Source organism: Typha angustifolia, chromosome 7, assembly GCF_048772165.1.
Source record: "Typha angustifolia cultivar Huaian chromosome 7, ASM4877216v1, whole genome shotgun sequence".
In the NCBI taxonomy this organism is placed as follows: Eukaryota; Viridiplantae; Streptophyta; class Magnoliopsida; order Poales; family Typhaceae; genus Typha; species Typha angustifolia.
Window position 1 is genome coordinate 15,827,359 of NC_133245.1, and position 27,539 is coordinate 15,854,897.

General features: G+C 41.2%; 5 protein-coding genes across 7 annotated transcripts; 2 read left to right on the plus strand and 3 right to left on the minus strand.

The window, feature by feature from the left end:
• Positions 1 to 1,756: 1,756 nt before the first annotated feature.
• On the minus strand, positions 1,757 to 2,781 carry LOC140762908 (brassinosteroid-responsive RING protein 1-like). Its single transcript, XM_073100889.1, has one exon. The coding sequence runs from the start codon at positions 2,697 to 2,699 to the stop codon at positions 2,103 to 2,105; it is 597 nt and encodes a 198-aa protein (XP_072956990.1). The 5' UTR covers positions 2,700 to 2,781; the 3' UTR covers positions 1,757 to 2,102.
• A 6,624-nt stretch (positions 2,782 to 9,405) lies between these two features.
• On the plus strand, positions 9,406 to 12,672 carry LOC140762082 (serine/threonine receptor-like kinase NFP). The gene is made up of 2 exons (XM_073099692.1): positions 9,406 to 10,611; positions 11,786 to 12,672. Exons 1-2 carry the CDS (start codon positions 9,460 to 9,462, stop codon positions 12,518 to 12,520), a joined length of 1,887 nt encoding a protein of 628 aa, XP_072955793.1. The 5' UTR covers positions 9,406 to 9,459; the 3' UTR covers positions 12,521 to 12,672.
• Positions 12,673 to 12,805: 133 nt separating this feature from the next.
• LOC140762083 (BTB/POZ domain-containing protein At1g63850) lies at positions 12,806 to 15,752 on the plus strand. Its single transcript, XM_073099694.1, has 2 exons — positions 12,806 to 14,399; positions 14,487 to 15,752. Exons 1-2 carry the CDS (start codon positions 13,524 to 13,526, stop codon positions 15,495 to 15,497), a joined length of 1,887 nt encoding a protein of 628 aa, XP_072955795.1. The 5' UTR covers positions 12,806 to 13,523; the 3' UTR covers positions 15,498 to 15,752.
• A 2,813-nt stretch (positions 15,753 to 18,565) lies between these two features.
• LOC140762091 (homeobox protein BEL1 homolog) lies at positions 18,566 to 23,435 on the minus strand. 3 transcript variants are annotated; one of them, XR_012104697.1, is made up of 6 exons: positions 22,675 to 23,435; positions 21,659 to 22,520; positions 20,650 to 21,029; positions 20,180 to 20,240; positions 19,241 to 19,957; positions 18,566 to 19,144 (listed from the first exon to the last, which is right to left on the minus strand). XR_012104697.1 is itself a non-coding variant. In XM_073099709.1 (5 exons), exons 2-5 carry the CDS (start codon positions 22,391 to 22,393, stop codon positions 19,301 to 19,303), a joined length of 1,833 nt encoding a protein of 610 aa, XP_072955810.1. In that variant the 5' UTR covers positions 22,394 to 22,520; positions 22,675 to 23,435; the 3' UTR covers positions 18,632 to 19,300. The 3 variants fall into 3 exon arrangements, 1 of the variants encoding a protein (XP_072955810.1); XR_012104696.1 differs by having other exon boundaries at positions 18,566 to 19,162; XM_073099709.1 differs by having other exon boundaries at positions 18,632 to 19,957.
• A 1,815-nt stretch (positions 23,436 to 25,250) lies between these two features.
• LOC140762879 (uncharacterized) lies at positions 25,251 to 26,718 on the minus strand. Its single transcript, XM_073100856.1, has 3 exons — positions 26,264 to 26,718; positions 25,910 to 26,184; positions 25,251 to 25,482 (listed from the first exon to the last, which is right to left on the minus strand). The coding sequence occupies exons 1-3, from the start codon at positions 26,562 to 26,564 to the stop codon at positions 25,432 to 25,434; spliced, it is 627 nt and encodes a 208-aa protein (XP_072956957.1). The 5' UTR covers positions 26,565 to 26,718; the 3' UTR covers positions 25,251 to 25,431.
• Between the last annotated feature and the right edge of the window lie 821 nt (positions 26,719 to 27,539).

Consider the following 27,539-nt stretch of genomic DNA (forward strand, 5'->3'; position numbering starts at 1 on the left):
TGTAAATGCACCGTCCAATCTCCAATTCTGGATTGAAACAACACGTGATAAATAGTCAAAATCACCATGCCTTTGCAGAATATTTGAGCAGAATAGTCAGACAAATAGCAACCAGAGAAAACCTGATATATCACCTTCCCGTTTAATGCTGAATTACTGATGGAGATGGAAAGATAAGGAATAGTTAGGCGTTAGGTTTTCTTTCATGCTTTTGTTTTTCCCACGTATATCACCATCCGGTGGTTTAGTGCTGATGGAGATGGGAAGCCAAGGATTGGTTTAATTATACTTTTAATTGATGAGAAGTAGAGAAAAAGTGATCACTTTTTAAATTTCTATAATTTCATGTGTTTGAGTATTACATGCGGAGGCTTAGTCTCGTAATAGAAAGAGATGAAAAAGGTGAAAAGGAGTTTATACAGTTTAAATTTTAGGTTGAGTTTAATTCTAAGATTAGTTATTAAACTCTGTTTTACTTGTTCATATGTGTAGGAAGAGATTGTTGAGTATTATTATATATAATAGCTTAGTACTACATATTTTTTTATATACTACATGCTATCATTAATTCTTATTAGAATTAATTTTATTATAAACTTGTACCACTCTCTTTTTCCTATTTTTCATCAACCATCAACCATGAACCAAATGTACTCTTATAAAAAAAATTGGGCTAAGTAAGAGAGGTAGAGAGAAATTGATTAAAATACTAATTTACCGTTACAAAGTAAAAGCTGATTGGTACTTCGGATAATACTAACCAGTACTTTGGATTAATTTTACATAGTATTTCAATTAATTTCTTAGCTTTGGATGAGAAGAGAGACATTAGAGATAATGTGGTAGATTGTATACTAATTAAATGAGACAATTTACTTCATAATCTTGTTGAGAAAAGATATAGAAGAAAAACGAGTTACTCCAGTATTATACTGCTCCCCTCTTCATCGGCAGCCGTCATGCTTTCCTTCAATACACGAAGGAAGCACTCCTTGTCCATATTTATAGAGTAATGAATCTTTAATTATTCTTTTTATTTTTTAAAGGAAAAACCCAAGAAAGAGGAGGAGGAAAGAATTTACGTCCTGGAGAACTTTTTAACGCAGATTCTTGAACAAAGAGGATGCACCGATCCTTGTCTGCGTTTTAGACCTGAGATGCGACTCTGGAGGTGATAGTTGGGCCCACTACCCGTTCTGCCTCGAGGAGAAGGAGAACATCGTGAGGCATAAGAGAAGGAAGAGACCCGCCAATTAACAGACACAAGAGGTCATTATCCATTCCATTGTAAAAGAAAGATAAATAGGGCTTAAGTAGCTCTATAATTTCTAAGTCAAGAAACCACCCATCTCTAGATAGATACCTAGACATTAATCCAGCATAACAGCATCAATTAAGCAACCCGGTGACGATTCCACAATCCTGGGCCATCTTAACTTGTAGTACAAATTTCATTCACCACTATATTTTTAGTGGTTAGTTAAGTAGTATTAATTTATGATAAAGACTTAAAGTTTGGATTTGCCATCTATGCATTTAATTTGGACTAATTCATTAACTAAAAGGATTGATTTTAACTGTCTAACCTATTTATTTATTTATTTATTGAATATGATTTATTTCCTTATTTAGTTTATAGTCTTTGTATGCTAATCTTGCACTAGAGATGAAGCTGCAAGCAGAGAATGTGTGCATAGATTTCTAGCTGAGTCTTGTAGCTAAACAAAAACTGAAGGTCAGTATGGAAGTAGTCTCATACTCGCAGAAAAGCAAAAGCTTTGATGATTAAACTTCTCCATCGATCAGTACTACAACAAAAGAGCTAGTGACAATGGTAGGATAAAAGAGAAAAAGAAAAAAGAAAATTGAAACGGGTCTACAGAAGTACGCTATTGTCTCTTCTTTCTCTTCTCTTATACAACCCCTTTCTTGTTTCTTTTTTGACGCCATCATAATTGCATTTTTTTCCATCCACCCCTCGAAAATTGGGCGTCCTGGTAATTTTCTAAGATCCCCTCCATATCATTACTTACTTTATTATATAGTTACCGGCAATCTTGCTATTTACAAAAACCACCCTGCCTATTTCTCTATTCCCAGACTCACTGACCACCGGGGAGTAGTTGGTGAGGAAGGAACAGAGTCGGGCTCGGCATGGAGAAGGAATCGAAGTCGAAATCGTAGGAATCCGGGATTCCAGCCGACGCCCAGATCCGCTCGCCGCCGAGAGCGTCGGCCGCCTCCTCGGGGACGAGGAGCGCTCGGCACAGCGGGCACGTGCGCTGCTCGTGCCCGATCCAGCGGTCGAGGCAGCCGCGGTGGAACACGTGGCGGCAATTGGAGAGCCTCCGGACCTCCTCGGAGCGCTCGAAGTCGGAGAGGCAGACGGCGCAGCCGTCGCCTGGGTGGATCGCGCCTTCGTCGGCGAGGAGGAGTTCCTCGTAGCGCATCACGGGGAGGACCTCGTCGATGACCAGGGAGGAGGCCGGGAGGAACCGGCGGGGGAGGTTGTGCGCTGATTGTGTGGGGGTGTTGGGGGAGGGGTTGAGCCAAGGGTGGTCGTCGGGGTCGAGGAGGTCGCCGAGGCCGACTGCGTGGAAGGCACGTGAGAGGAAGCGGCGCAAAGAGCCGACGAGGAGGACTAATTGGAGAAGAAACTTGGGGAGAAGAAGGTCCGAGTAGACCAACGGGAACCCCATTCTCTCTCTCTCTCTCTCTCTCTCTCTCTCGCTCTCGCTCTCGCTCTCGCTCTGTGTGTGTGTGTGATGGGTGGAATGGTAGAATGGGTCGGGCTCTCTTTATTATGTTGTTTGAGTGTGAGTTAATTATATTTTCACCCACTTAATTATCGCTTCATATTACTGAATTATCTAATTATATCACTAATCTTTCTCCGTTAAAAATTCAGTTGGAAAAGTATAATGATAAATTAACTAACTAATTAAATGGATAAAAATATCTTTATTTTTTTTCGCCTCTCATGTTGGAAGTAATTTACAATTGTTTTTAAAAAAAATTAGTTTAAAATTTAATATTCAGAGAAGTTGTAGAAGTCACTCAAGAACAAGATGGGATGGATATAAAAATAAAATATTTTCATTACTTTGCTTTAAATACCTCAATACTATCATGCTATTTTAATGGTTAGTTATCCCATAAATAAATTAAAATAATTATAAATATAAAATAAATTTAATAGCCTTAATTAATTTTGGACGGGAAAACTATATTTCAATGTCAACTAATGCTATTTTAGTAGTTTAATGTTTATTTTCAAAGAAACAAAATATCCTTCTATCTAGTTAGCTGTTATTAAGGTAAAATTAACTCAGATTATTTTTAAGATATTAAAAGTATTGTGCAGAATGATAAATATTAAAACGATAATACGTAAATAATAGTAAAATTAAATTATATGATATTTTGATTTTTTTTTTTTTAAAAAAAATTATTAAGAGTGTGAGAGTTAATTATGGCAACGAAAATTAATAAAATGACCGACTTTTATACCTTAGAAGTTAGAAAGGGACCTGAGAAAGTTTGACACGGATGCATGTTAATATCCCATAGTAGCGAGCTACTTTGCACGTGCATGATTTTAATATTAGCCTACGAGGTTAAAGGACAAAAATAAAGGAAAGAAAATCAGGGTCTTGTCTAATTCTAAATACTAGTCGTGCTCATCCGAATTAAAAAGAAAAATAAAAATAAAAACGAGGCATGCATTTCTCATGGTAACTTGGAATTTTTTACTTTCTTTAATTGTATTCTGCTAGCTTGGACGTATCCATCACATAATTCTTTTTGGTCAAGTGGGATAAGAAAATTTCATTTGATAAGGAGTTCGACTTAAATTGGGGGTCTACAAAGACCAAGCCAGGCAGTTGATTTAAACTACACGCAATTCGAATAAAGAGGGCTTGTAGTTTAGTAGAATAAAAAGGCCATTAAATCCTTGGTTTTATACATAATTTCAAGTTGTTTTCTTTTGCAAGAAACGCCCCCCCTCCCTCTGTCACCACGTTCGGTGGTCACTGCTGCTTTGATATGCCTGCAAGAAACACCCAACGGCTTCGGATATAAGCTTCTTGTATCGTCGATGGAGTAGCAATTAAGTAGTTAGTACAAAGATGATGGAGCTTTGGCATTTAGCTCCGTAACGAATATAAAAACACCTTGGGCTTTAAATATGTTATCTATGCGAAACAGCGTCTTTGACTCCAATAATTAGTTGTTAATGAACAGTTCGATCTCATGTAAAGTGGGCAAATGGAAGGGATCGCTCTTATCGATCTGCAGTACTCTACCATTGGGGTTTACGTACTTTAAAGAACGATGCGCGCAGTAATAATCAAAACCAATACCACGATCTATGGACTATGTATGGTGATGCCAATTATATATATCGTCTCCTGCCTTCCACCTGGCTCGTTTGATACATGTGATTTAACAAGCAGTACCCTGATCATCAGCTTGAACCCAATAATTGCTATCTTTGTTGCAAATGAACTCTGTCCAGCTCATCAGCAAATGTGACAGTGCAATCGTGGAAGTCTGGCAGTGCATAATAATAATGATGCTACCATTTAGGTGCACCCTGGCCTGTGAGCACTTGAGCCGTGTTGCTTGTCGTTTCCTATGTCTGCCAATGTTTGGGTGAGACAGACATGAAAGCTTTCCACTTAAGTTGCGGACTTAGCCTTTTTAATTGGTTAGGAGTCCATACTACGTTTTGAAGTAGGAGATTAGTCTTTTTCTCTCTCTATCTCGATCTCCATCTTAACTGGAGTGTAGTAGTGACAAAAGAAAAGGAGAAAATAAGAACATTATTCTAATAATATAGTGCTCAAATGTTTTTAAAAATACTTATTAATGTATGACTGCAATTTAAATTCGGATCTTAACAAAATTAGTATAATTAGGATATCAGTAAGTTCTTACTTCTAAAAAAAACATGAATAGTCAAAACACTCGTTTGTATTTACTTAACTCTCAAACTCACACAAATGTTTACAAGGTTCAAAATAGAGTGTTTTTTTTTTTACATATAAACATGTTTACAAGCTTAATTGTCCAGCCTCACACAAAGTTAGTGTTCCTCCGAGTTACTTTGTTGTCTCTCAAAATCAACTTAGTCACAACTAAGTTTTAACTTTAGTATACCTAGGTGTAAGAGGTCTAGTTGAACTTAGAATTAGCCATGACACAATGCATGCTCTTTATCCGCTATCATTCTTCAGTCACTTGTAGATTCTAAAAGGCAAGACATATAAAACTACTAAACTACGAAAAATATCTATATATATTTATTCAACCGACGAAAGAATTATAAAGTGTTGCTTTCATGTTATAAAAACACTATAAAATATATAAAAGATAATAATAATTTAGTGAGGTGAAGTGTAACTATATTTATTCTTCTATATGCATATAATTTGTACTGCAGTGAATAGTAATCATATAGGAAATATAAAAAGTGCTGCTTTCATGATATATTCTATGAATCGGCTGCGAATATAGTCGAAGAGGCACTCCTGTTCAACGAATAAATCGTAATAACAAATGGCCCTTATATGTGGAGTCACCCCTGCTTCCAGAATAAACTGGAATAATACGTGGCCACCATAAGTTTGCCTTAGCGTAAAACTTATTCGTAATATTTCGCTCTCAGAGTACGTAACTCTCCTTTTCCCAACCACCGTCCCCAACGTTTGTCAAATATTCAGGTCTCCAAACTTCCCCCCTACTTTCTTTATGTCATCCATGGCGATAGGATCCACCGGCTTCTCTCTTACCAGCCTTTGTACGTTTGTGAATGCCAACAGGCGTGAGTCATGTCAAAGAGCAACCATACTAGCAGTGAAGTTAGTTCAAACACTTAAACTTTCAAAACTGCAACTATATCATTATATATATAATCTTTCCGTGCGTGAAAGAATAGACACCGCTTATAAGAAATGGGCAGTAGATATGCAGTCTATTGTGTTTGGTAATTTAGCGGTTGAGTATGCATAACGTAACATGCTAGAATTTTAGTCTCCTAATAAAAATTGAAATAAATAAATAAAATGAAATAATTTATATACATTCTTGAGCTTTTTAGTTAATTTTTTTTTTTTGTTTTCGTAGATTGACAATTTAATCGGTTTTTCAAATTGTTACAACTTAGATACCAACAAATAAGAGAAATATAATATTAATATTTTAACAAGTTTTATACTTAGCTGATAAACAGACTGACCTACAACTAAGCACAGTGTCAAGCACATAGAATAATACAAGTATTTTTAATAAGCTAGCATAAGAGATAGAACATCCGCGTTGAAAATAAAACTTTAACTTGGTCAACATCGGCGACATCACAAGAAGGACCATCAAAAAGCTTGGGAAGAGATATAAGCATAAGTATCTTGGTGTTTCACAAAGTAATCACACTACAGTAGATCTAAAAGAGTCAAATCTGCGAAACAAACACAAACTCTAAAATAAAAGATAAGAAGCAGGCTAAGCCAAGCAAATTCATATCAGATACAACCCTCACAAGCACTAGACAGCAACAAGCCGGATTAAAACAAAATCTCACAGGAAATGCAAAAGCATACAATTAAAATCTAGCTCGACAAAAAATGGAAAACACCCAATTCCCGCCGTCGCTATTACAAAAAGTACCTATAGATGGTGTTGGCTGGAGGGGGAGATTTATACTGACGGTGTCGATGAGTTTTGACAACATGAGGGCAAAGGATTATAGGAGGTGAGCGTGCGAGGTGAGAACCAAAGGTAGTTGACGATAGACGGCGACATCAATATTGGAGCACGGAAGAGTTGAGTAGTGACATTTATATCAAATTATATTTCACTTGGATTAAAACTCTCCAGTCCCCCTAATATAGTAATTTAATTCAGACAATTTTTTGAAATGAGCTAAACTCGATCAATTATATCAGACTCAAATTTAATTTCAAGATGAGCTTTACTGAATAAGCCCTGCTCAGTGAAGGTCAGATTAATGAGGCTCGATATATATATATATATATATAATTTGATTATATATTTTATTAAATTTAATTCAAGCTCAAGCTAGATTCGAACTTGATTCTGATTTAATTTAAAATAAATTTAAAATTATTTGTCAGGTGGAACAAAATAGGCTCAAACTCGAAATATAATCTTCAAATCGATCAAGTTCGGCGCGATAACGGCCCTAATAATGTGGGGCTACGGAATTGGTCTTTGTCAAATGACACATTGACACCCAAAGCCTGTGTACAGTTGCAAGCTCGCGAATGACGACTTGGTCAATCGTTCCATTTTGATGAAGCTTAGATTGTAGTTTAGATACCAAATTAATTGTTTTGAGATAAGAGGCCTTGTTCTCGGAAATGATCCAAATATTTTCTTATATTAATTACGGGTTGCTCGACATTCATTCATGTGGGCCAAATCCAAATGACCTAAATGTGTTTAGGCTAAGATCTTCAAGAACCCGAAATTGGGCCTCCCCATGACATCACGTTAAATGGGCTGGAACAAGTTTGGGCATACACGTGTGTATACTCAGCAGGTTTGACTTCCACAATAGCAGCCTTTATTCGCATCATATTTTTTGTGGGTTCATGTCTTTGTTTTGTCTTATTATGAATTTTTGTTATTTCTTAGTGGGCGAATTAGTGATGTTTCTTCTACCTTTGGAGATTTTCAAGGCTGCATTATGAACGAACAAATTGACGAAATCGATGGTTTACTCTTATGAATTTATCAATATCATTCTTCATTTTAATTAATACTTGTTTGACTACATTGTTGTAATTTTTAGGTGTTAATAAATTGATCCACTCTTATCGAGCTTTCTTAGGAAAGAAAAACATAAACTTTTTACTCTGACGAGGATAATTAAGGCAGAGTGCAAAAGTTTGCCAAAGGAATCAAAGGATTCGGTAAACTTGGATTATAAGCGGAAGAAAAAGTACTAGTGATTATTCCACACTAATTAACGGGCTTTGAAAAGAGTGGAACTCATGGCAGTCAATTAATCCATTAGATGCTCCAAAGACTTTTAGTATTGGGAAAATTTTAATTCATATACTATGAACCTGTAAGGTGGAAGTCCTGGTCGAAGGGGGCGGGGCCCAATCCATTTAAAAGTCCATTATAAATGCTCCATCATCTTGACAAAGAGACGGCTCTCGCACGACATTTTTGTCTAACATGTTGCCGTGTAGAAACTAACATATGTAAATCCTGCAGCCCTATTGGGACGAGTTGAGTCAGGAGTCACTTGCCACGCCTCGATTCTCGTCATCTATCTTGGAGTTTATATCCAGTATGCTTAAAGAATGACCAAATTACCAATCTTTTCGCGGTTAATCTCGCTGCGATGTGATGTGAAGCAACTCGGAGAAATTCTTGGATCTGGACATCTTTTGTCCGAAGTTTCCACGTTAGAGACTAGACAAAGACTTCTTTCCACTGACTTGTACAGTGAGGTCAATTCGTAGTGTTTCGGGGGATGATAAGAAATTATTATTATGTATCGTTTAGTTTAAGGATAAAATCAGTTTATTCTCAAAATAAGATATCACATAAAGACATTCTATATCAAAATATTTTCAGTATATACATCTTTAAAATGTTAAATATGTTTTAGTCTTTATAGTATTACAATGTTCAACATTGAAAAAACTTTAAAATATAAGACAATTTATTATCATGAATAATACATAAATAAAAATTGGGATAAGAAGATTTATAATTTTGTTTATCATTTTTTTCTTTTTATCTTAGTAAGTTAATACCCATTTAACTTTAATTATTATAAAATAAAAATATTAGCTAAGATCAAGACGAGCCCGAGCCAGCTCGATTATTTTTACAGCATTATAACTAATAATCACAAGAGATCTAATCAGTGACACTACAAATAAAAGCCGACTACCCTTTTTTTTTATCATTTAAAATTTAATATAAGTATTTAAGCTCTATCAAACTTTTCTAAACATACTAAGCTTTCTATGCCTCGCCTAGATTTCATGTTATATATATCACGGAGCTATTGCTCAAAATTAAATATCATCGAGATATTACTTTAAATAATTATGTTATCCAGTTACTGCTACCATATTGTTAAGCTATCAATTGAGCCTGTTAAGTTATCAATGAACCAAAAGATTTCGGTCTAAGTCTTAAGTGATTTTAAAATGTAATAGATCCTTTGCATATTATTTTCATATTTAAGTTTTAAAAATGTAAAAGACCCTGTACAAACATAAATTACATCCTACACGATTTTGCTACATGGCAAACAAATTTTAGGCACTGCCAGGAAACCAAGACGCAATAGATAAATAATGATAATTTAGGGTTCAAATTTCCCAGCACTATTAATAACAACGCGTTCCACTTCCATCATTCCATTATCACCTGACAACCCCCTAGAGAACCCCCCCGCGGCAAAAAAAAATGGCGGCTTTCTACTCCTTTCTCCTCGCCCTCCTCTCTCTCCTCCTCCTCCTCCTCCTTCCGTTCTCGTTATCCCAGTCCAATCCCCCGCCCGAAGGTTTCAACTGCTCTTCCAACCGCACCATCTACCCCTGCTCGTCCTACGCCCTCTTCCGCGCTGGCCTCGGCATAAGCCCGCTCGACCTCGTCTCGGTCGGCGACCTCTTCGATATAAGCCGCCTCATGGTGGCTCGCACGAGCAACTTATCCATCTCCTCTGTTCCCCGCGAAGGACAACCTCTCCTTATCCCCTTGACCTGCGATTGCTCTAGTAGTTATAACCATTCTTATTCCCTTGTACAGTACCAGATCAACGCTGGTGACACCTTCATCATCGTCTCCAGCGAAAAGTTCCAGAATTTGACGGTCTACCCCGACGTTGAATTCGTTAATCCCACTCTTGTCCCCACCAATCTCACAATCGGGGTCATGGTTAATTTTCCTATCTTTTGCCAGTGTCCAAATCCAGGGGATAAGGTGCTTGGGCTAGTTACTTACGTATTCCGGCCCTCGGATAATTATTCCTCAATCGCATCGAATTTCGGCACCGATACCAAATCCTTGATCTCCTTGAACGGTCCGGAGAGCTCGGTCGAGGCGTTTTCGACTATACTGGTTCCTATGCCTCAGTTTCCGCCCCCTCTGCTCAAGAACGCCTCGGCGTTGGCGACTTCTCCTGCGCCCGCGCCCTCGTCTACGACTCCATTTGTCGTTGAGAAGAAGAATGACAGGAAAGGGGTGATCATTGGCTTATCCGTGGCCTTGGGTGTTCTCGGAGGCCTTTGGTTGCTGATGCTGCTTCTGGCGGGTTGGTACTGGAGGTGGTCGTCTTTGGACGGGAGGAAGAGAAGAGGGGAGGGAGGTGGGATAGGGAAGAGAGGGGAAAATAGGTTCGAGAATAGCGCACCGGAGATGAAGCTGATGGCGGATATCTCGGAATGGTTGGACAAGTACAAGGTGTTCCAAATCCAGGAGCTGCGGAGAGCCACGTCAGATTTCGATTCTAGTAGCTTGATACAGGGGACGGTGTACAAGGGGGTTATCGACGGGGAGGTGTTTGCTGTGAAGAAGATGAAGTGGAACGCCTGCGATGAGCTCAAGATACTGCAGAAGGTAAGACCCAGTCAAAACAACCCACTCCTGTGATATATCGCTTTCGTGTTTGCTTTTGAATAGCATTAATTTGACTGACTGAAATTTAGACAAGTCATTACATTACAGCATCTCCAACCGGGCTCCAAATTTTACTAATCGGTTTTTAACAAAAATAATACCATTGGAAAGATCTCACCGAGACCTTTAAAATGAGTCAATATTAAATTACTTTTAAGTTAATTTTAATTTTAATTTTTCTATTATTTATAAAAATGAGTCTAATATTAAATTATTTTTGAGTTAATTTAAATTAAATTTTTTTATTATTTATAAAAATAAGTTTAATAAATTATGTATCCTAAAATATAATTATTCAAAATTATGCCCAATGTAAATATTAAAAATTAAAATACATTAGATATGAAATATATCAAACATGAAATACATTAAAAATGAAATACATCAAATAAAAATTACATTAAAATTTATATTCCTTTATTCCCGTGCCTCTTCCATAAGTGTTCAATTAGTACATTTCGAATGCTTATTTCGATGTTTATTTCGTGTAATGTAATTTCGATACGTTTAATTAAAAAATTAGTAATTTAAAATTACTTCTAAAACTATTGAATATTAATCTTATTTTAAAGATCTCGATGAGAGTTTTCTAACCATATATTTTTTAATAAAAAATAATAACGCTAAAATGATCTATTAAGTAATTTAAAATAACTAATATAATAATATATATTATATTATTATTATAATATATATGGAGCTCGGTGCATTGGAGTGCACCGGGCTCTTGCTCCATTTTTAGCTCCATATTTGGAGCCCAAATGGAGCAAGCATTGGAGATGCTACTAGACATTTATACATCTCTTCAACCCTTCATTTGTCACATGCTATGTAAACTACCTCCCAACATTAACGACGCATGCAATACTATGAACTCTACTTTGGTAGTTTGGTGCCACCGTTTAGCTTTATACCACGCTTAATAAGAGCTTAAAATAAGTTTGGACTCTTAGCAACCATGATGCAATCATTATGCCCAATGTTTTGGCTCACCTGCTATTCTGGTTTTCGCCACCAGCAATGTCGGTTTCATCATAGAGATTCTTATTATGTAGTTTAAGTGCTGATGGTTAATTTGTTTGTTCTCCCCACCAAAACGTACCAAAACCAAAAGGTAAACCACACCAACCTGGTCAAGCTCGAAGGGTTCTGCATCGACCCCGAAGCCGGCACGTGCTACCTCGTGTACGAGTACGTGGAGAACGGCTCCCTCGACTCCTGGCTCCGCGACCCCGCCGCCGCCCGCAAGCTCACCTGGCGCGCGCGGCTCCGGGTGGCGCTCGACCTGGCGTACGGTCTTCAGTACATCCACGAGCACACGTGGCCCCGCGTGGTTCACAAGGATATCAAGACCACCAACGTCCTCCTCGACGCCAAGCTCCGCGCCAAGATCGCTAACTTCGGCCTAGCCAAAACCGGCCTCAACGCCGTCACCACCCACATCATTGGCACGCAGGGCTACATCGCTCCTGAGTACCTCTCTGACGGCCTCGTCACCACCAAAATGGACGTGTTCGCCTACGGGGTCGTGCTGCTCGAGCTGGTCTCCGGGAAGGAGGCGGTGAACGAGGAAGGGGTGGCGCTGTGGGCTGAGGCGGAGGAGATGCAGTTATCCGCTAGTAGGAAGGGGGTGAGGGTCATCGGGTGGATGGATCAGGCGATAAGGGAGCAATCGTGCCCCGTGGACAGCGTGGTCAGCGTGGTCAACGTGGCAATGGCGTGCGTGCAGAAGGATCCATCGAAGCGGCCGAGCATGGTGGAGGTGGCGTACACGTTGTCCAAGGCTGATGAGATGTTCTCGGATTACTCCGGGGATAGCCTTAGTAGTGCAGATATAGTCGCAAGGTGAAAAGGGGTTATATTATATTTGTGTGTGTGCGCGCGCGCGCGCGCGTGAATAGAACTTATTAGCTATAGAGTAATATTAATAAGGGGGGGTGTCTTAGATAAACCATGTTAGGAATAAAGACTACTTTGAGATGCCAAGATCTTTATATGTGATTGTGATCGTAGCTACGAATGGGAGGTAAAGGGAAACGAAAGAGGAGGGGTTGGGGGGGGGGAGAAAAAAGGCAATTTTATCTTTCAGTCCAATCTATTCCGGTGCCTTTCTTGTTTGTTGTGACAAAAGCATATGGAATTTTGCAGTCTGTCCTCGAGCTGGGAATTAATAATGCATCGATTATATTATTTAGTCCAGCAAATTAATAGAAGAAAAGGGACAGAGTCGCACATGCGCGCTTATCCGTGTACTGCAACATGTCGATCTTTTTCTCTTTTCAGGTTTACCTTTTTATTAAGAAAAAAAGAGAGAGGGATTAGTAGATTACCATTCCAGTACCTCCCATGACCATCTTTGCAATAGAGTTTTGGTCATATAATATTGTTCCCAGTAAGATGAGTACGCTTATTACGAACATTTAATCCATCGGCAATAATACTACCTTCAGATACCCCCACCACCTCCCTCGCAGTATAGTCTATACGACTTTATTTTGATCCAAAAATGCCACCGTCCCATAATTCCCTCCCTGCACTGTTGGCTGTTATCTTTTATAGAGATTCGGATACCAAAACCCAGATCAGACTCCCATAATTACCTTGGTCCTATTGACTTCTTTCCTTGATACCCCTCCCAGTGTCTCCCCCTCTCTTCCCCAATCCCAACGACAAGCCCCACTCCATTGAGCCGATCGCCCATCTTTCTTAATATCCCAATTCTGCCCCCCGATCTCTCTCTCTCTCTCTCTCTCTCTCTCTCTCTCTCTCTCTCTCTCTCTCTCCGCTCTCATCAAAAGACGACAACCGCATCCGTGGGGAGAGGGGTGGGAGTTACTAAGCCCCTCTGTCCCATGGCAGCGGCCGTTCACCACAAAACCCAAATCCAAACCCATTCCCAGAACCAGACCCAAACCCACTCCTCCAAATCCAAGCGCCGCGAGACCACCACCACCACCGCCATCTCCGCCTACCCTTCCCCCACTCACGTCGTCGTCTCCGACGCTGCCTGGTGCTGCGCCCCGACTCTCGCCTCTTCCTCCTCCTCCTCCTCCTCCCCCTCTACTCATCCACTTCCTCCTCCTCCATTACCTCCTCCCCACATTCCCGACCTCGAGCCTTGGGTTCCACCAGCCATGGACGCGAACCCAAATGCTTCTTTCCCAGCTTACCCAGCTTACCCCTCGAGCTATACCAAGTTCAACTCGGCACTCAATGCCGGGCTCCTCAACCCCATGTCCCCGCCTCCCCTACCCCTCGATAAGACTCGCTCTAGCCCGACGCTCTTCGACATGATGGCGAACGAGCAAGACTACCACCCTCGTGGGAACCACCCTGTTCCACCTATGCCTCCTCCACCTCCAGCTCGAACCCAAGACCGGCAACTCCTTCTCCAAGAACGAGTCGCCGAGATCCTTGGGAGTTGTAGCCCTGGGAACCAGTTTAACGATCCGGATTCCAGCGATGTGCGCCTGACTCTCACATCCAAGGATGGGCTGACTGTTTCGCTCAACGTTCACCGCCACATCTTGGTCGCTCATAGCCGCTTCTTTGCCGCTAAGCTTTCCGATCGGTGGTCGAAGCAGCAGAGATCTCTCCCCCACCTTGTCGAGATCTCCGATTGCGATGACGTTGACGTGTATATCGAGACCCTTCGGCTCATGTATTGCAAGGATCTCCGGCGGAGACTCATGAGGGAGGATGTGTCCAAGGTTCTTGGGATCCTAAAGGTACTACCTTTACTCCTCCGAGTCTTTTGTTGCAAAATTGACTTGTTGGGTTGTATAATGTGGACCAATTTGATCGATTTTGAGTAGGTCTCGGCCGCGATTGTGTTCGACGCTGGGGTATTGTCCTGCTTGGAGTACCTGGAGGCGGCGCCGTGGGCCGAGGACGAGGAGGAGAAGGTGGCGTCTCTTCTGACCCAGCTCCATCTCGAGAGCTCCGGAGCTGGAGAAGTGTTAAAAAGGGTCTCTCTCGAAGCTGCCCCTTCCTCCTCCATCGATGACCCAAATGAGGACCGAAATGGGAACAATGGTGGTGGAGAGGAGGTCTTGGTCCGGCTTCTTCAGGTAGTCTTGGAAGGGAAAGACGAGAAAGCACGAAGAGAAATGAAGGGCCTTGTCTCCAAGATGCTAAGAGAGAACAACGCCTCGCATTGCAGCACCGGAGGAAAGGGTGGCGGCGCCGCCGGCGGTGACCTCAGCAAAGAATCCCTCTACTCCGCCTGCGACGGCTGCCTCCGCCTCCTCCGTCACCACTTTGCCCGAGCCGCCGCATCCGACTTATCAGAAGCCGCCCAGATCGCTAGACAAGCCGACAATCTCCATTGGATTCTCGACATCCTCATCGACCGTCAAGCCGCTGACGACTTCTTAAGGACATGGGCAGCGCAGGCGGAGCTCTCGGAGCTGCACCCCAGAGTCCCGGCGATCCACCGATACGAAGTGAGCCGCGTCACCGCCCGGCTCTTCGTCGGGGTGGGCAAGGGGCAAATCCTCGTCTCCAAGGAGGCGCGCTGCCTACTTCTCCGGAATTGGCTGGAGCCGTTCTACGAAGACTTCGGGTGGATGAGAAGGGCATGTAAAGGTCTCGACCGCCATCTCATAGAGGACGGTCTCGCAAACACCATCTTGACGCTGCCATTAGCAACCCAGCAGGAGATCTTGCTCGAGTGGTTCAATAGGTTCCTCAACTCCGGCGACGATTGCCCAAACATCCAGAGGGGCTTCGAGGTCTGGTGGCGGAGGGCGTTCTGGAAGCGGAACGGCGAGCCGGAGCAGCCGCCGCAGCTCCGGATCACCGCCGTCTGCGAGAATTCATGCTAAATTGCAGTTTTTACCATTTGGGTTTTTACTAGTTACTCTTGTAACTACTGTGCTTTATCGTTCTTTTGGTTATAATGATGTTAGCTTTGTACTACTACTAGTTGTTGGTTGTTTTCTCTCTTAGTTTTCTTTCATAGATTTTTTGCTTGGTTAGTTTACTGGATGGACTAATTAGTGCTAGAATCTCTCCATCATCCTTAGCTGTACACAGCTACATAGTTTTAATACAAGCCGTTCTGGATTGGATTCCCTCTTCTTGCCTTCTTTGCTTTGGAATTTAAGATGATTTCTTTGTCCTGCTGCTCCAGTGCGCTTCAAATTTATTAATATATAGAGACTGCACTTGCTTCTTCTTTATCGATTACCATGCCATAGCTTGCCATGTGAAAGTGGCTAACTTTTTATTAAAAGTTGGACGCTTGGAACTTTGGAAGGTTTTGTTGTGGATCCGTAGAGGTTTCTTATGATTGATGAGGCCGTGTTTAGTGTAATTGGAGTCGCCTTCTGCTTGCAGTAAATTACTCAAAGGGCCTAAAAGCATAAGTATCTAAAGAGATACCTACCTCTGCGTCTCTACACACCGAACTATGAAGCTCCTGAAGGGATAGAGTCAAAATTACTATCCCCTTTTTAGGTTAGCTAATCAGTTAGCAATGTGGTTGGCCGTTGGCCTGCTTGTAACAATGACGAGTTATATAGGAATCAAAAAAGAAAACAAGAGTTAAAATGTCTAATACAATATATTTGATTTGCTAAGATATTGAAATTTGCTCTCGAACACTACATGCCTATTTTTTAAAATATAAAATATAAAAATTATAATACTTTAACGACTTAAGTATAATTGACGACATAGTAAAAAAATATTTGTACTTTAAACACCTCTTTATTTCATGCTTTCCATGCTTGTCACATCTCTTGCCCAATGATACACCTTATTAATACAGCAGCCTCTTTCTCATTAGTCGGTCCTTCGTTTTATTCGGTGATCACTTTATGCCAATTATCTCTCAATATACACCTGCGACCTGCTTGTTGTTCAATAGTTTACTTGATCTCATTTGCTTTATGGTATGAACAGAGAAACAATCGATTGTTTCATCCTCCTCTTTGCCATGGCAAACTTTATCAACCCAAGGCTGTGTTAAAGTGAGCATCACTTTTGTTGATTGATAATTGCATATCGGTATCTAAAAAGCTTTTTCCTTTGTTGGTTCACGAGTTCATTAATTTATTTTCAAAACAACTACACTTATTTCTTACAAATTAATTAGATTTCTACTTTCGATTAGGTATCCATGTTTTAATTTTTCGCAAGGATGTCATACTCAAAAGCATATCGGCTTAAAACTGATGATTTGGAGATTGGAAGTTTCCAATGATTGTTGTATAAAACTTTCTGTACAAGATGTACTCTTGTAATTCACATTCATATCAAAACAAGACAATAACAATTATGGGCCTAATTCACTACTGTTTCTACAATCCACCGGCGTCCCATTGAGCATTGTCACGGGACTCAATAGAAGTTTCAAGTGAAAGCTCGCCCGCATCCCTCGTAGTCTAAACTCAATAAAAGTTCGATACTTGTATTGCCGTACTGGCCCAGGAAGATGTTGGACTTTGGCTCGACCTACATTAATAAATAGTTGTATTGTTTTTCTATCCCAGTCATGCTTCGGCCCACCTCATCTTCTGCTAGAGATGTCTTTTGCATTATGAGTTATTGCAAAGGGTTTGATACAGTACCGTTTTGATAACTGGAAAGCAAAATCATTTTTATTTATACTTTTTTTAAAAAGGGAATTGAATGTTTTGCTTTTGTTGTTTTTAATACTTTCATAGATTGTAGAGTTTGCTCGTAGAGTCTAACTTTCTTAACTGATCTATAATCTTTTAGATAAATAGATTGGATAACTTGATTTAACCAAAAAAAAAAAACCAAACCTTGACAGTCAAATCGTCTTAGTCAAATGTAACTCTTTCAATTCTTCCTACGTGAGTACGGGGGGTTTGAATTCTCAACCTTTTGATCGAGGAGGTAGAATCTCAGCTATTTGTACTAGAAGTCCGATAAGTCTTGCTGCTTAACATGCACTTATATCGATGCAACGAGAAAATTTATGCACAGCTTAGTTAAGACAATGCCATGCTTGCTGCTAAGAGTTTCTTGAAAGTTGACTTAAGAACACATTTCTCCTATATACAGGATCTCGGAAGGAATGATATAAGCCCCTCATGACCTTTATATATATATTGTTATGCAAAACTCCCACTAAGAATTAGGTGGAGGGCAGTGGAAGGAATCCAAAACACCCGCACTAATCCAATGAATAGTAATGGACAAATACAATCTAATTTATGAACTTTTGGCGTAAGTAATCACAGAAAATAAAGAAAGAGATCAGATTTATATGATTTGACAATTTTAATAATATACATGAGTGATGCAAAGCTTCAATCCACTAATTAAATCCAACTATAAAAAGTTTTTCTTGCTTAATAACCCTAAAATCCTAACTTAAATATTTAAGATATCTAATAAGAATTGCCGATCGAAGGACGGCATTGCATATATTCATGGTCTTGATGAAGCAACGGCAGGTGCTAGCACATCGGGCTTCATACCCTAAAAAACAGTGCTTTCCACCTCTTTCTTGTTGCAGTTGTAGGTCAAAGATGAACCTTGCTGTTTAGTTTCTGCGTTATCCGGAATGATTGGGCGTAAAGCGTCTGTATTGGCTTTTCTATAGGAGTAACATAATGGAGGAAAAAAAAAATTCTTGGGGAGTTTAAACACCCACAGACCCGTTCAAACACCATTCCGGGACTCAAGAGGGAGTTCGAACGTCCCGGGCACACGGAGTCCGGAATGCTGATTGGCAGCTGGTCCTTTTGAATGGATCTAGCCCCGTCCGATCTTCAAACATATATATATATATTCGAATATCTCTTTGAAGGTGCTTTAGTCCAAGAGAGGCTCCCATCAATACAAAAGCTGAGAGAAAATAAATATACATAGCCCTTACGTACCCTCAAAGAGACTTTCAAATTTCAAAAGAATAGCATTTAAACGTAAGGGATAAATTTTATCATGTATAGCATCAAGTAATTAACTTGCAGAGCTTCCTCAGTCACCTAATCAATTTACTATCATACAACATTACAAGTTCCTGGCGTAAGTTTCCACATGGAATAAGATTTAAAAGGATAAGAACATGACAACGGATAACTCTGTTTGCTGGATCTCGTAGTTTTTTGAAGGCCAAAAACTGCAACTTTTGATGTGCGAAGCCAAATCCCAGCACGACAGTAACTTGGGAGTCAAGTCCCTTTCACCAAAGCCACAAGATCAACAAGCCGTAGCGGTAGTGTTACAATGCTGAGAACTGCTAGAATTAGATCTGGGATTACGTACCCCACCCATCAAAAGAAATATGCTTGGTGTCGCTACGTATCATATGCTAGGGACGGAGAGAGAGAGAGAGAGAGAGAGAGAGTTCAAATACCTTGACAAGTATATATGGCCAGCTTGTTACTATGTATCAATCAACCTCATCAAAGCAGCTCATCTGTACGTTCCTGCACCAAATGGTGACACCACATCCTCCTATTGCATGCCACAACATTCTCTAACAAAGCACCACCTAACAGCAAAGGATCCACTACATGCAATGATATGTATACATATAAACCCTACCTTCGGCCAAAATATTATACAAAAGCCAATAGACTATACCCACCAATGTTTCTGCTCTCACGTCTCTATCCTCCTCAACCTCCGAGTTGAACCCTACCTGCTTCTACCCGGCTAAGTCGTGCAGCAACTGGGCTCCCATTAGGTTTCGATAAGGAAGGTTCTGCGCCTCCCCGTTTATAATGGAGAATTGGGCTGATGGGTTTTCTTCTATCGGCTCGCCGGAGAAGAAGAGAGAATTCTGAGTGGCGGGCGAGAACGATAGGTTTATATTTCCACCATTGTGCTGCTGCAAGCCTAGGGTTAGCGACACACCACCACCGCCCCCTCCGAAATTCTGGTTACTGCATTGATTGTAAGAAGCGAAATCCATATCTACGACGCCGAAGTTGTCGGTCGACCTTGGAGTCTGTTGGTAGTGGCGAGCTCCGTGTTCGGAGGCTTTGCTGCTTATGGCGTCTCTTAAGCTTGAATGGTGATGGCTGCTGTTTATGATGGAGGAGAGGGACCCGGATTCGTGGAGAAGATCGGCCGGCGTCGGCTTATGCTCGACGGCGTGGAGCTTGGAGGAGTTAGGATTAGGGTTAGGGTTTTGACTTGATTCGAGTTGACCCGGCCGGCTGGTGTTGTTGTAACTGTTGTCTTCATGGATGGTGGCTTTGTGCGAGGAATGGTTGTCCTGCTCCTTTGTCTCTTCCAAGTACATCTCTTCCACCATTGGCTTCCATAGCCTGACCCTGGCGTTTATGAACCAATTGGAGACCTACAGGTGAATTCAGGGCAGCAATTATTGAAACATTCTTTAAGATGCCTTAGGACAGTACGCATAGGATCTAGCTTCCAAAATATTGCAACTATTAAAAGATGTAAGCAGATCGGATCTTGTAAGATTTATACCTATAAGAAAATTAATTAGTGGGACACTTCTACGAAAAAAAAAGGGATTAATTAATTACTTAAGAATCTATAATACTAGGTTGCTTACTTGGCTTCTGGAGAGTCCTGTTTGCCGTGCTAATATATGCTTATCGACATCGCTAGGGTACCTGCAGTCAAAATCGTGATATATAAGTTGAAAAAAAAAATAGTAACTAACTTGAGAGTTCTACTTATAAATTCTTATTCTTCTCACCGACACGTTCTAGGCTACTCTTTGTTCATTAGCATCCACCTCAACAGGGTAAAATATTGCTGGTAGAAGCTTAATGAATGAATTACTATGACCAAGAGAAAGCGATATACCCTATGTGACATTAAATATGACAAAGCAAGAAAACTTTTATTCCACAGCTCATTATGGCAACATCATGCATTGATGTGCACTTCTAAGCTAAAATATATTGTAAATCGTGGACAGTAATTTCACCAAGTATTGACTGTTAACTAACTAAGTGATTGATAGATCTAATTTTTCATCTAGGGTAAGTGGTAAGTGATAGAGGAGGAGGGAGTTACGGATGGAGGAAATGCTCGAAGAGCCATGCGCGAAGGATCGACACCGAGCGCTCGGGAAGTCCCCTCTGCGGCCGCCATGGATGGCTCTCCAATCCACCCTGTTGAAATGCTTTCTGTTGTCGAAGACACTGGTCGAGTAGCTTCAACCTTGGAGTCTCACCTCTAGTACTCCCTGGTGCAATTGGATCCTTCTCCCCCATCGCCTTCTTTGCTGCTTGGATCTGCCCTACAATTCCATCTCTCAGACACCGGAAGTGCCTCGACATAGTCTTCGACGCCAGTGCCGAGTAGACTGCGGCGGATCCTTCGCCTGCGACCGCCTCAAATGACGACACCACAACCTTCATTTGGTCACAGTATCTTCTGTATCTCCTATCCACCTATTTCGTTCACAAAAAGAGAGGCAGTAAAATTAGATTGGCTTCTTATTTAATAAGCATGAATGTGATCCTTTGAACAAAATGATTATCCCATTTTGTTTTTGTAGCATTGCAGCTTTAATTAGCATATGATAGTTTAGTACTTGGAACTTTTCGCATAGCTACAACTTTGCTACACAAATAATGATGAATCCTTGTGTTTTAAAAGTGAACACATAAAGGGAACTAGGAGTACAAAAGAGAAAGTATCCCCGTGGGTTCCATCAAGTAAGGGCCTACGGGATGGAGGGGTGATAGGCCTAGACACCTATTTAAGGGAAGGGGAATAGAGGTTTCTAAAAGTGAGTGGAATGCCCTAAAATAACTACCTGCCGCTGCCGCGTCGCAGCACCAGGTTAATGGTAAATGCCGCAGCCCGGCATAATTGAACCCAAAAAAACTCAAAGTTTCCATCCCTATCAATTCACCACTGCTCCCGTTTGAACCAAAAATAATAAATAATAATAATAATAATAATAATAATAATAATAATAATAATGAAGACGAAATATTTGGACTTCTTTCTCACTCTTCTGGTAACCAAGATGCATGATGAGATAAAGTAATTAGCAAGGAAGTAGCTAGCTGACCTCCTCTAGCATGGAATAGAGCTTAGATTTTCTCTTTTGAAGCTCGAGGATGTCCAAAGAGTTGAGAGATGGATTCAAAGAAGAGGAGGAAGAAGAAGAACCGCCTTCTCCCCACTGCTTTGGTTTAGGTTGGTTGCGCTTCGAGGGACCGCTGTTTCCTCCGAGGCAACAGAACTCATTTAGTAGCTCTCGAGCTGGAATTAAGTACTTGGAACTCCTCATCTGGCGAGGTTCTTGATATATGGTTTGAATTGGAGAGAGGTTGTGATGGAAAGATGGATTAAAGGCGGCGTTGGAGGACTCGGGGTTGCACAGCGACAACGACAAGCCATGGCTGTGCTGCTGATCGCCGTCGGGAGGGAATAGACACCTCAAGGAGGAGTCGTCAACTATCATCTTATTCGAACTTTGCCATGAAATATTCATTGATGTTTGCTCGGGTGCAACCATGAGGCTGTCGTTGGAGTTTGACGTCTGCGAGTAGGCGCTCGTACCGGAGGAGTTGCCGCCTCTGGGGAAGAAGCCTCTCCACGATTCGATGCTGTTTTGTTGGGGCTTGGAGGGGATCCCGAGCATCTCCATCCCGGCTTGGAGGTTGTAAAGCTCATGGTTGGAATCGAATCCCTGCAACGTTGCGTTGCTCGTGATGAGGAAATCTGGGTAGCCGAGACCGGCCGAGATCATGGTCCCATGATGCTTCTCTTGGTGATGATGGTGAGGCGACTCATGGGCCATCCCTCTATATTAATCCAGAAATATTTAATAAAACGACTATGGATCGATGGAGGTTTCTTTGATGATGATGAGCCTTTCGAAATGAAAGAAAAAAGAGAGAACTGGATCTTGCAGCACAAATAGGAATCTGCAAAGAGAAATCCCACATCAAAAGTAAACCAAAAGGAGATAGATTAGAAAAAAGAAGAAGAAAAAAACAACTTGATCGATCTCAGACAACGTGTGATAATTACAGGAAGGCAGTGGAGACCAAAGGGAAATCTAGGTAGGCCATGGCTTACCGATTTCGGAAGAGAAGGAGAAGACTGGTTGTATCCACAGTCAGAGAGAAGAAGCGGAGTGAGACCCACTAAGCCAGCTGTGGCTTCTCTAAAGAAGATAGAACGATATCCTCAGCACAACCACCAAAGTTGAGGAGGATATAAGTTGCAGTCCCCACCCACATAGCGAACAAAGCACCATAACAAACTAAAAGTAAGAAAAGAGGCACTCTTTTCTAATCGACCGCTCGTCCTTCCAGTGGAACAAATCAACCAACATGGCGCCGCATGGGCTTAATTGTCCCAGATCCTTCCTTGTACTCCTTTTGTTATATGGATATGGGCACATCAATATGGCTTCTCTCTTCTCTCTCTCTCTCTCTCTCTCAATTAATAGCTGCAGCACTTTAATTATTGCCTCTTTTCCTCGGCAGAAAGAGTGGCTGATCTCGGATTGGCACGAATCCCAATTGCTCCAAAGTGGCCTTCTTTTCCAGATGGCCTTCTATTGGTCCTGACCAGACCTTCTCACCAGAACATGACAGATACTTATTAAGCCTTTTGCCCTCTCTCTCCTACTACTCCCATCAAAGCAACCAAAGCAAGAGAGAAAAGAAGAAGAAGAAGAAGAAGAAGTGAGAGAGAGAGAGAGAGAGAGAGAGAGAGAGAGAGAGAGAGAGAGAGAGAGAGATAGAAAGGTGAGAGAAGGGAAGGGTGTGTAAGAGGAGAGTAGCAGTGGAATAGATGCGCCTGGAAAATATTCCCGAAATAGGGCTGGCGCCGACCCAAAGGAGGGTGTGGTCCTCCGTTTCCAACTAATTCCCATTAAAACGCATAATTAAATTCGGGACCAGACAACTTGTGGGCCCGCATCTCCTCCCTTCTCTCTCCCCTTTCTTCTTCCTCCCTTATACTATTCTTTAATCTTCTCCTCCCCTCGCTATTCACATTATTTTAACCCCCTTGGGTGGTCCTTTCATGCCTTCAGCACCTCACATCGATCATCCTCTATCTTCTCTTAATTCCACCATCTTTTTCCTTTTTTTTTAAATTTTTTTTTAAATAATCTAACCTAAGATGCTAATCCTATCAATGTTGCCACGGCCTCCCTTTCATCGGCTTGACATCATTCTCGCATCGCCTTCCTTGTCATTTAGCACGTACGTACACTACACACAACATTAGAGCGTAGCTAACCCAAGTTAACAAGCATGAGCGTGGTCTCGTTTAAAGTGCATGCCACGGTGTTAGCTCTTGTTACGTTGTGATTGTAAGCTTATGGATGAGTGGCATATTGCTCTGCTGCGTGACAAGCACGTCTCTTTTGTATGCCTAGGTGGACCCACGTAGTACTGCAATGCAATTATTAGGTTAGGCTAATGTAAAGCAGCAGTAAATGTTTTAAAGATATGCACACGGTTTGTGTTTAAGAACGTGCCAGAGAAGATTATATCAGTTAATGTTACAGGGGAATAATTAATTAACGGCCAGGTCAAATTATGACCTTTCCTTAAGGGTCATATGGGCTAGAAAAGCTAACTGCTAGAGCAGGAGAAGAGTTTGAACTGCTGATTGTTACAGCTGCTATGTGATTCCCAATGTAGCCAAGTAAATATCCACCTCCATGCTTAGCTCATCCCAACAGTCAAACTAGCTTTACTGCTTGTTATTAACTTCCATATTAAAGATGACATCCTTCGCCAGAAATGGAGGTACAGTTCACAGAAAAACGATGCTTTTCTTATTAGCATTATGTCTCTAATGCATTCATTAGGTGGTGGATTAGGAAGATAACAGATAGTGCCAGCATCGTAAGAGCTTGAGAAGACGTCTTAGCTACTGCAGTACTGCTGTTATTTGGAAGCTCCACAAAGGATGGACGTTAATTGTAAGACCGTTGGCATAGGCTTATCAGGGTGGATGAAACGTCAGCCACCAACGGGACACCAAACCACCATTTTTATACCTACACGCCCTTGTACTTATACACGTGGGACCCAGATTGAATAGCAAGTGACGTGCTCCTCGGCCAACATGCTAACCATGCAATCTGCTTCATGTTCCAACTCTCGTATATACTTCGCCCGTCATATATATTATCCACATTAATCTATGTGCAGGTGAATCTTGACGCTTTGACGTTTAATATTCAACTCACATGTTAATATTGTAAAGGGATGCGAGAGAATGCACTTCTGAAACTGTAAGAAGGAAAGCGAAGTCCCATGCAGTGGGGCAGGGCTACAGGGCTTGCAGCTTTTGCACACCACTGAGACCTCCATGAATGCTGTTCGCACGCATTTCATCAAGAAACGATGCCCTGCTTCAAATATGATTTCTTAAACCCGATTTTGCTCATCCGAATGCAGCCTGGCCCAAATTAAGTCCCATGGGCCTACAACTGTATCTCATTTCAAAGTTTTCTTTATGGGCCGAGTGGGCTGCTTATATATATATAGTTTCTTTTTAGGATGCCATAGCACTTTGTCTTTGGCACATCTAGAATAAATCTATATACGCATCTTATGCCAGCTATGCCTTAAAAAAAAGCATCTGATTTCAAACGACTAATGAAGGACAACTGTAAACTCGCAACAGATGCAAAGTTTTCTCGCTTGGCATATGTACAGCAAAAATTGGAGAAGATTTGTTTACAATTGAATGCTATATTTATACTTCTTTTTTCTTTTTCCCTCTTTACATTGAATGGCACGAGAAACGTTACGCCTAAGTATCATCAAGTATATAGAGTTTAATCTACCCTTTTGCCCGGGAGGCCTAACTCGCCATTTGCTTTCCTCCTTTCGCCTGCCCGCTTTTTAGTTTTACCTACAAAAATGAAATGAGTTGAGTTGAAATATAAAATCACAAAATTAGAGATTTTGGGATCAGCTAAGAAGAGAATAAAGATCCTAAATTCCATTATCGATAGTCAAAAGCAGCATAATTTTTCCAAGGCACCTTTATCACAAAGAAAGAAAGAAAGAAAGACTCTTTAAGTATCAGAAGAAAACCCTATTCGTTTTAAAAATCTGGATATGATCTCAAGCTGACCAAACGTACGGATATAAATATCAAGCAAATTGAAAATTTTATTCAAGCCCACTTGTCAAAGGGCATCACGATTGATACCGATATTTTCTTTTCATAATGCGGCTTAATTTTAGGTGACTTTAAGACATGTTTAGACTAATTATTGTGAATAAAAGATGTTCGATGATAAGCCGCAGAGAGAGGAAAGTTGAGAAATACGTACTGCTTCTATGTCGATTCTGTAGACGAGCAACTTCCTTCGCTCCCTGCAACTGGTTCGATAAGCCACCACGACATGGGCCACGGCGAGAGCCACCGAGCTCAAAAATAACGCTTCGATGACCACCAAGCCGTCCTTCCCCTCGGCTAGAATTCGTCGAACACCTTCCGTCCCAGACATACTAACACCCTTCACGGAGACGTATCCAACCGACGCCAAACTGCAGATCACCGTGATCCCCAAGTACGCGCCTCGCCCATCACATACGACATAAGCACCTGCAATTAAATGGGCACCAAGAATTTTAAAAAATGACTCAAATCCACATCAATCATTGAGTGGTAAATTGGCACTCACATAGAATGAGAAGTGATCTCGCTACGGAGATGAGGGGCAAGTCGATAAGAGAAGACCGGATGTCGAAGTTATGGAGTTGGTCACAGAGAGATGGAACAGGGAAGGTGGGGCTGTGGCGAAGAAAGGTGGAGAGGAGAGCAGGAGGGAGGAGGAGGTCGAGGACTACGATTAGTAGCGGAGGAGCGCAAACGACGAGGAGGGAAGCTAACATTGTGAGGAGGAAGAAGAGGGTCTTGAGCCATCGCCATAACCGCGTAGATAACCGCTCCTTGTGGGAGGCTAAAAGAGGTTTCTTTTCCATCGGATTGGATGGTTGTGCTCTGGATTAATGAGTTTGGATATTAAGAGATTAAGAGAGAGGGAGAGAGTGGGGACGGCTGCCGCGTAAATTTTGCAAAGACGTTGCGAGGTAAGAGCATGGTGGTGGACTCTTCAACCGCGTCGCTTCCGTGTCATGCCACGGCACCATAGAGAGTGAATACGGAAGCTTCGAATGTCCAATTTAAAGAACGGCCAACCCCTACCCCAACTCCCACCCCGAAAAATATATATATATATATATTCACAAGACTTTCTTTGGCTCTCTCAAATTATCATAAAGTTATTTTCTGATTGGACTCGAGTTGCCCATTAATCTCTTCTTTTTTTTTTTTCTTTCCTTTTTATTTGTTCAAGATTTTATAAACAAAAGTGGCTCATTGAATAAGGATTCCAGTTAAGCACATAGTAATCCTCAATATTGCATCACATGGTGGGGGCGGCAGCCAGCATGCATCGTGATTAACGGTAAACGGCAAATTTAATGTAATATTTTTGCCAGAAATTCCTCTCAATTCTTCCAGAAGGACAGGAGTATTTCTTGCTGCCGTTCATAATTTGTTAATTGTTTTCTTGCCAAATGTCCACTTGTCAAGTAGGTGGGCAGGTTGGATACGTTAAAGCCTTCTTTCTGGTCAGAAACTTTGCATGTGAACGATGCGTGTTTCTAGAAAGGATTACTTGATTCCTTCTGCAAGGCAGGCAGGAGAAAATTTAATAGTGAAAACCAATTTCTAGTGGTCAATAATTCTGTGAAGAAATTTCAACTTATCAAGTCTACTGATCTGGAGTAAGATTTTCGGCAAAATGGTCAAAGGTTTGAAGTTTAGGTATTAAAGTTATACCCATCGTTTAGGGCATGAATTTTTAACAGAGAATGTATGATGATGAGAATATATTAAATGGCTTTCTAAGTCATAGAAATAGTCTCGATAGCTACTACTCAGTAATTGGGATC

Coding starts and splice junctions, on each gene's coding strand:
- LOC140762908 (XM_073100889.1), bottom strand. CDS start 2,699: ATGGGGTTCCCGTTGGTCTACTCGGACCTTCTTCTCCCCAAGTTTCTT.
- LOC140762082 (XM_073099692.1), top strand. CDS start 9,460: ATGGCGGCTTTCTACTCCTTTCTCCTCGCCCTCCTCTCTCTCCTCCTC. Junction 10,612..11,785: donor AGCTCAAGATACTGCAGAAG/GTAAGACCCAGT, acceptor CAAAACCAAAAG/GTAAACCACACCAACCTGGT.
- LOC140762083 (XM_073099694.1), top strand. CDS start 13,524: ATGGCAGCGGCCGTTCACCACAAAACCCAAATCCAAACCCATTCCCAG. Junction 14,400..14,486: donor AGGTTCTTGGGATCCTAAAG/GTACTACCTTTA, acceptor GATTTTGAGTAG/GTCTCGGCCGCGATTGTGTT.
- LOC140762091 (XM_073099709.1), bottom strand. CDS start 22,393: ATGGCCCATGAGTCGCCTCACCATCATCACCAAGAGAAGCATCATGGG. Junction 21,030..21,658: donor TCTATTCCATGCTAGAGGAG/GTCAGCTAGCTA, acceptor TGAACGAAATAG/GTGGATAGGAGATACAGAAG. Junction 19,958..20,179: donor CAGGACTCTCCAGAAGCCAA/GTAAGCAACCTA, acceptor ATTCACCTGTAG/GTCTCCAATTGGTTCATAAA.
- LOC140762879 (XM_073100856.1), bottom strand. CDS start 26,564: ATGGAAAAGAAACCTCTTTTAGCCTCCCACAAGGAGCGGTTATCTACG. Junction 26,185..26,263: donor GAGATCACTTCTCATTCTAT/GTGAGTGCCAAT, acceptor ATTTAATTGCAG/GTGCTTATGTCGTATGTGAT. Junction 25,483..25,909: donor ACAGAATCGACATAGAAGCA/GTACGTATTTCT, acceptor TCATTTTTGTAG/GTAAAACTAAAAAGCGGGCA.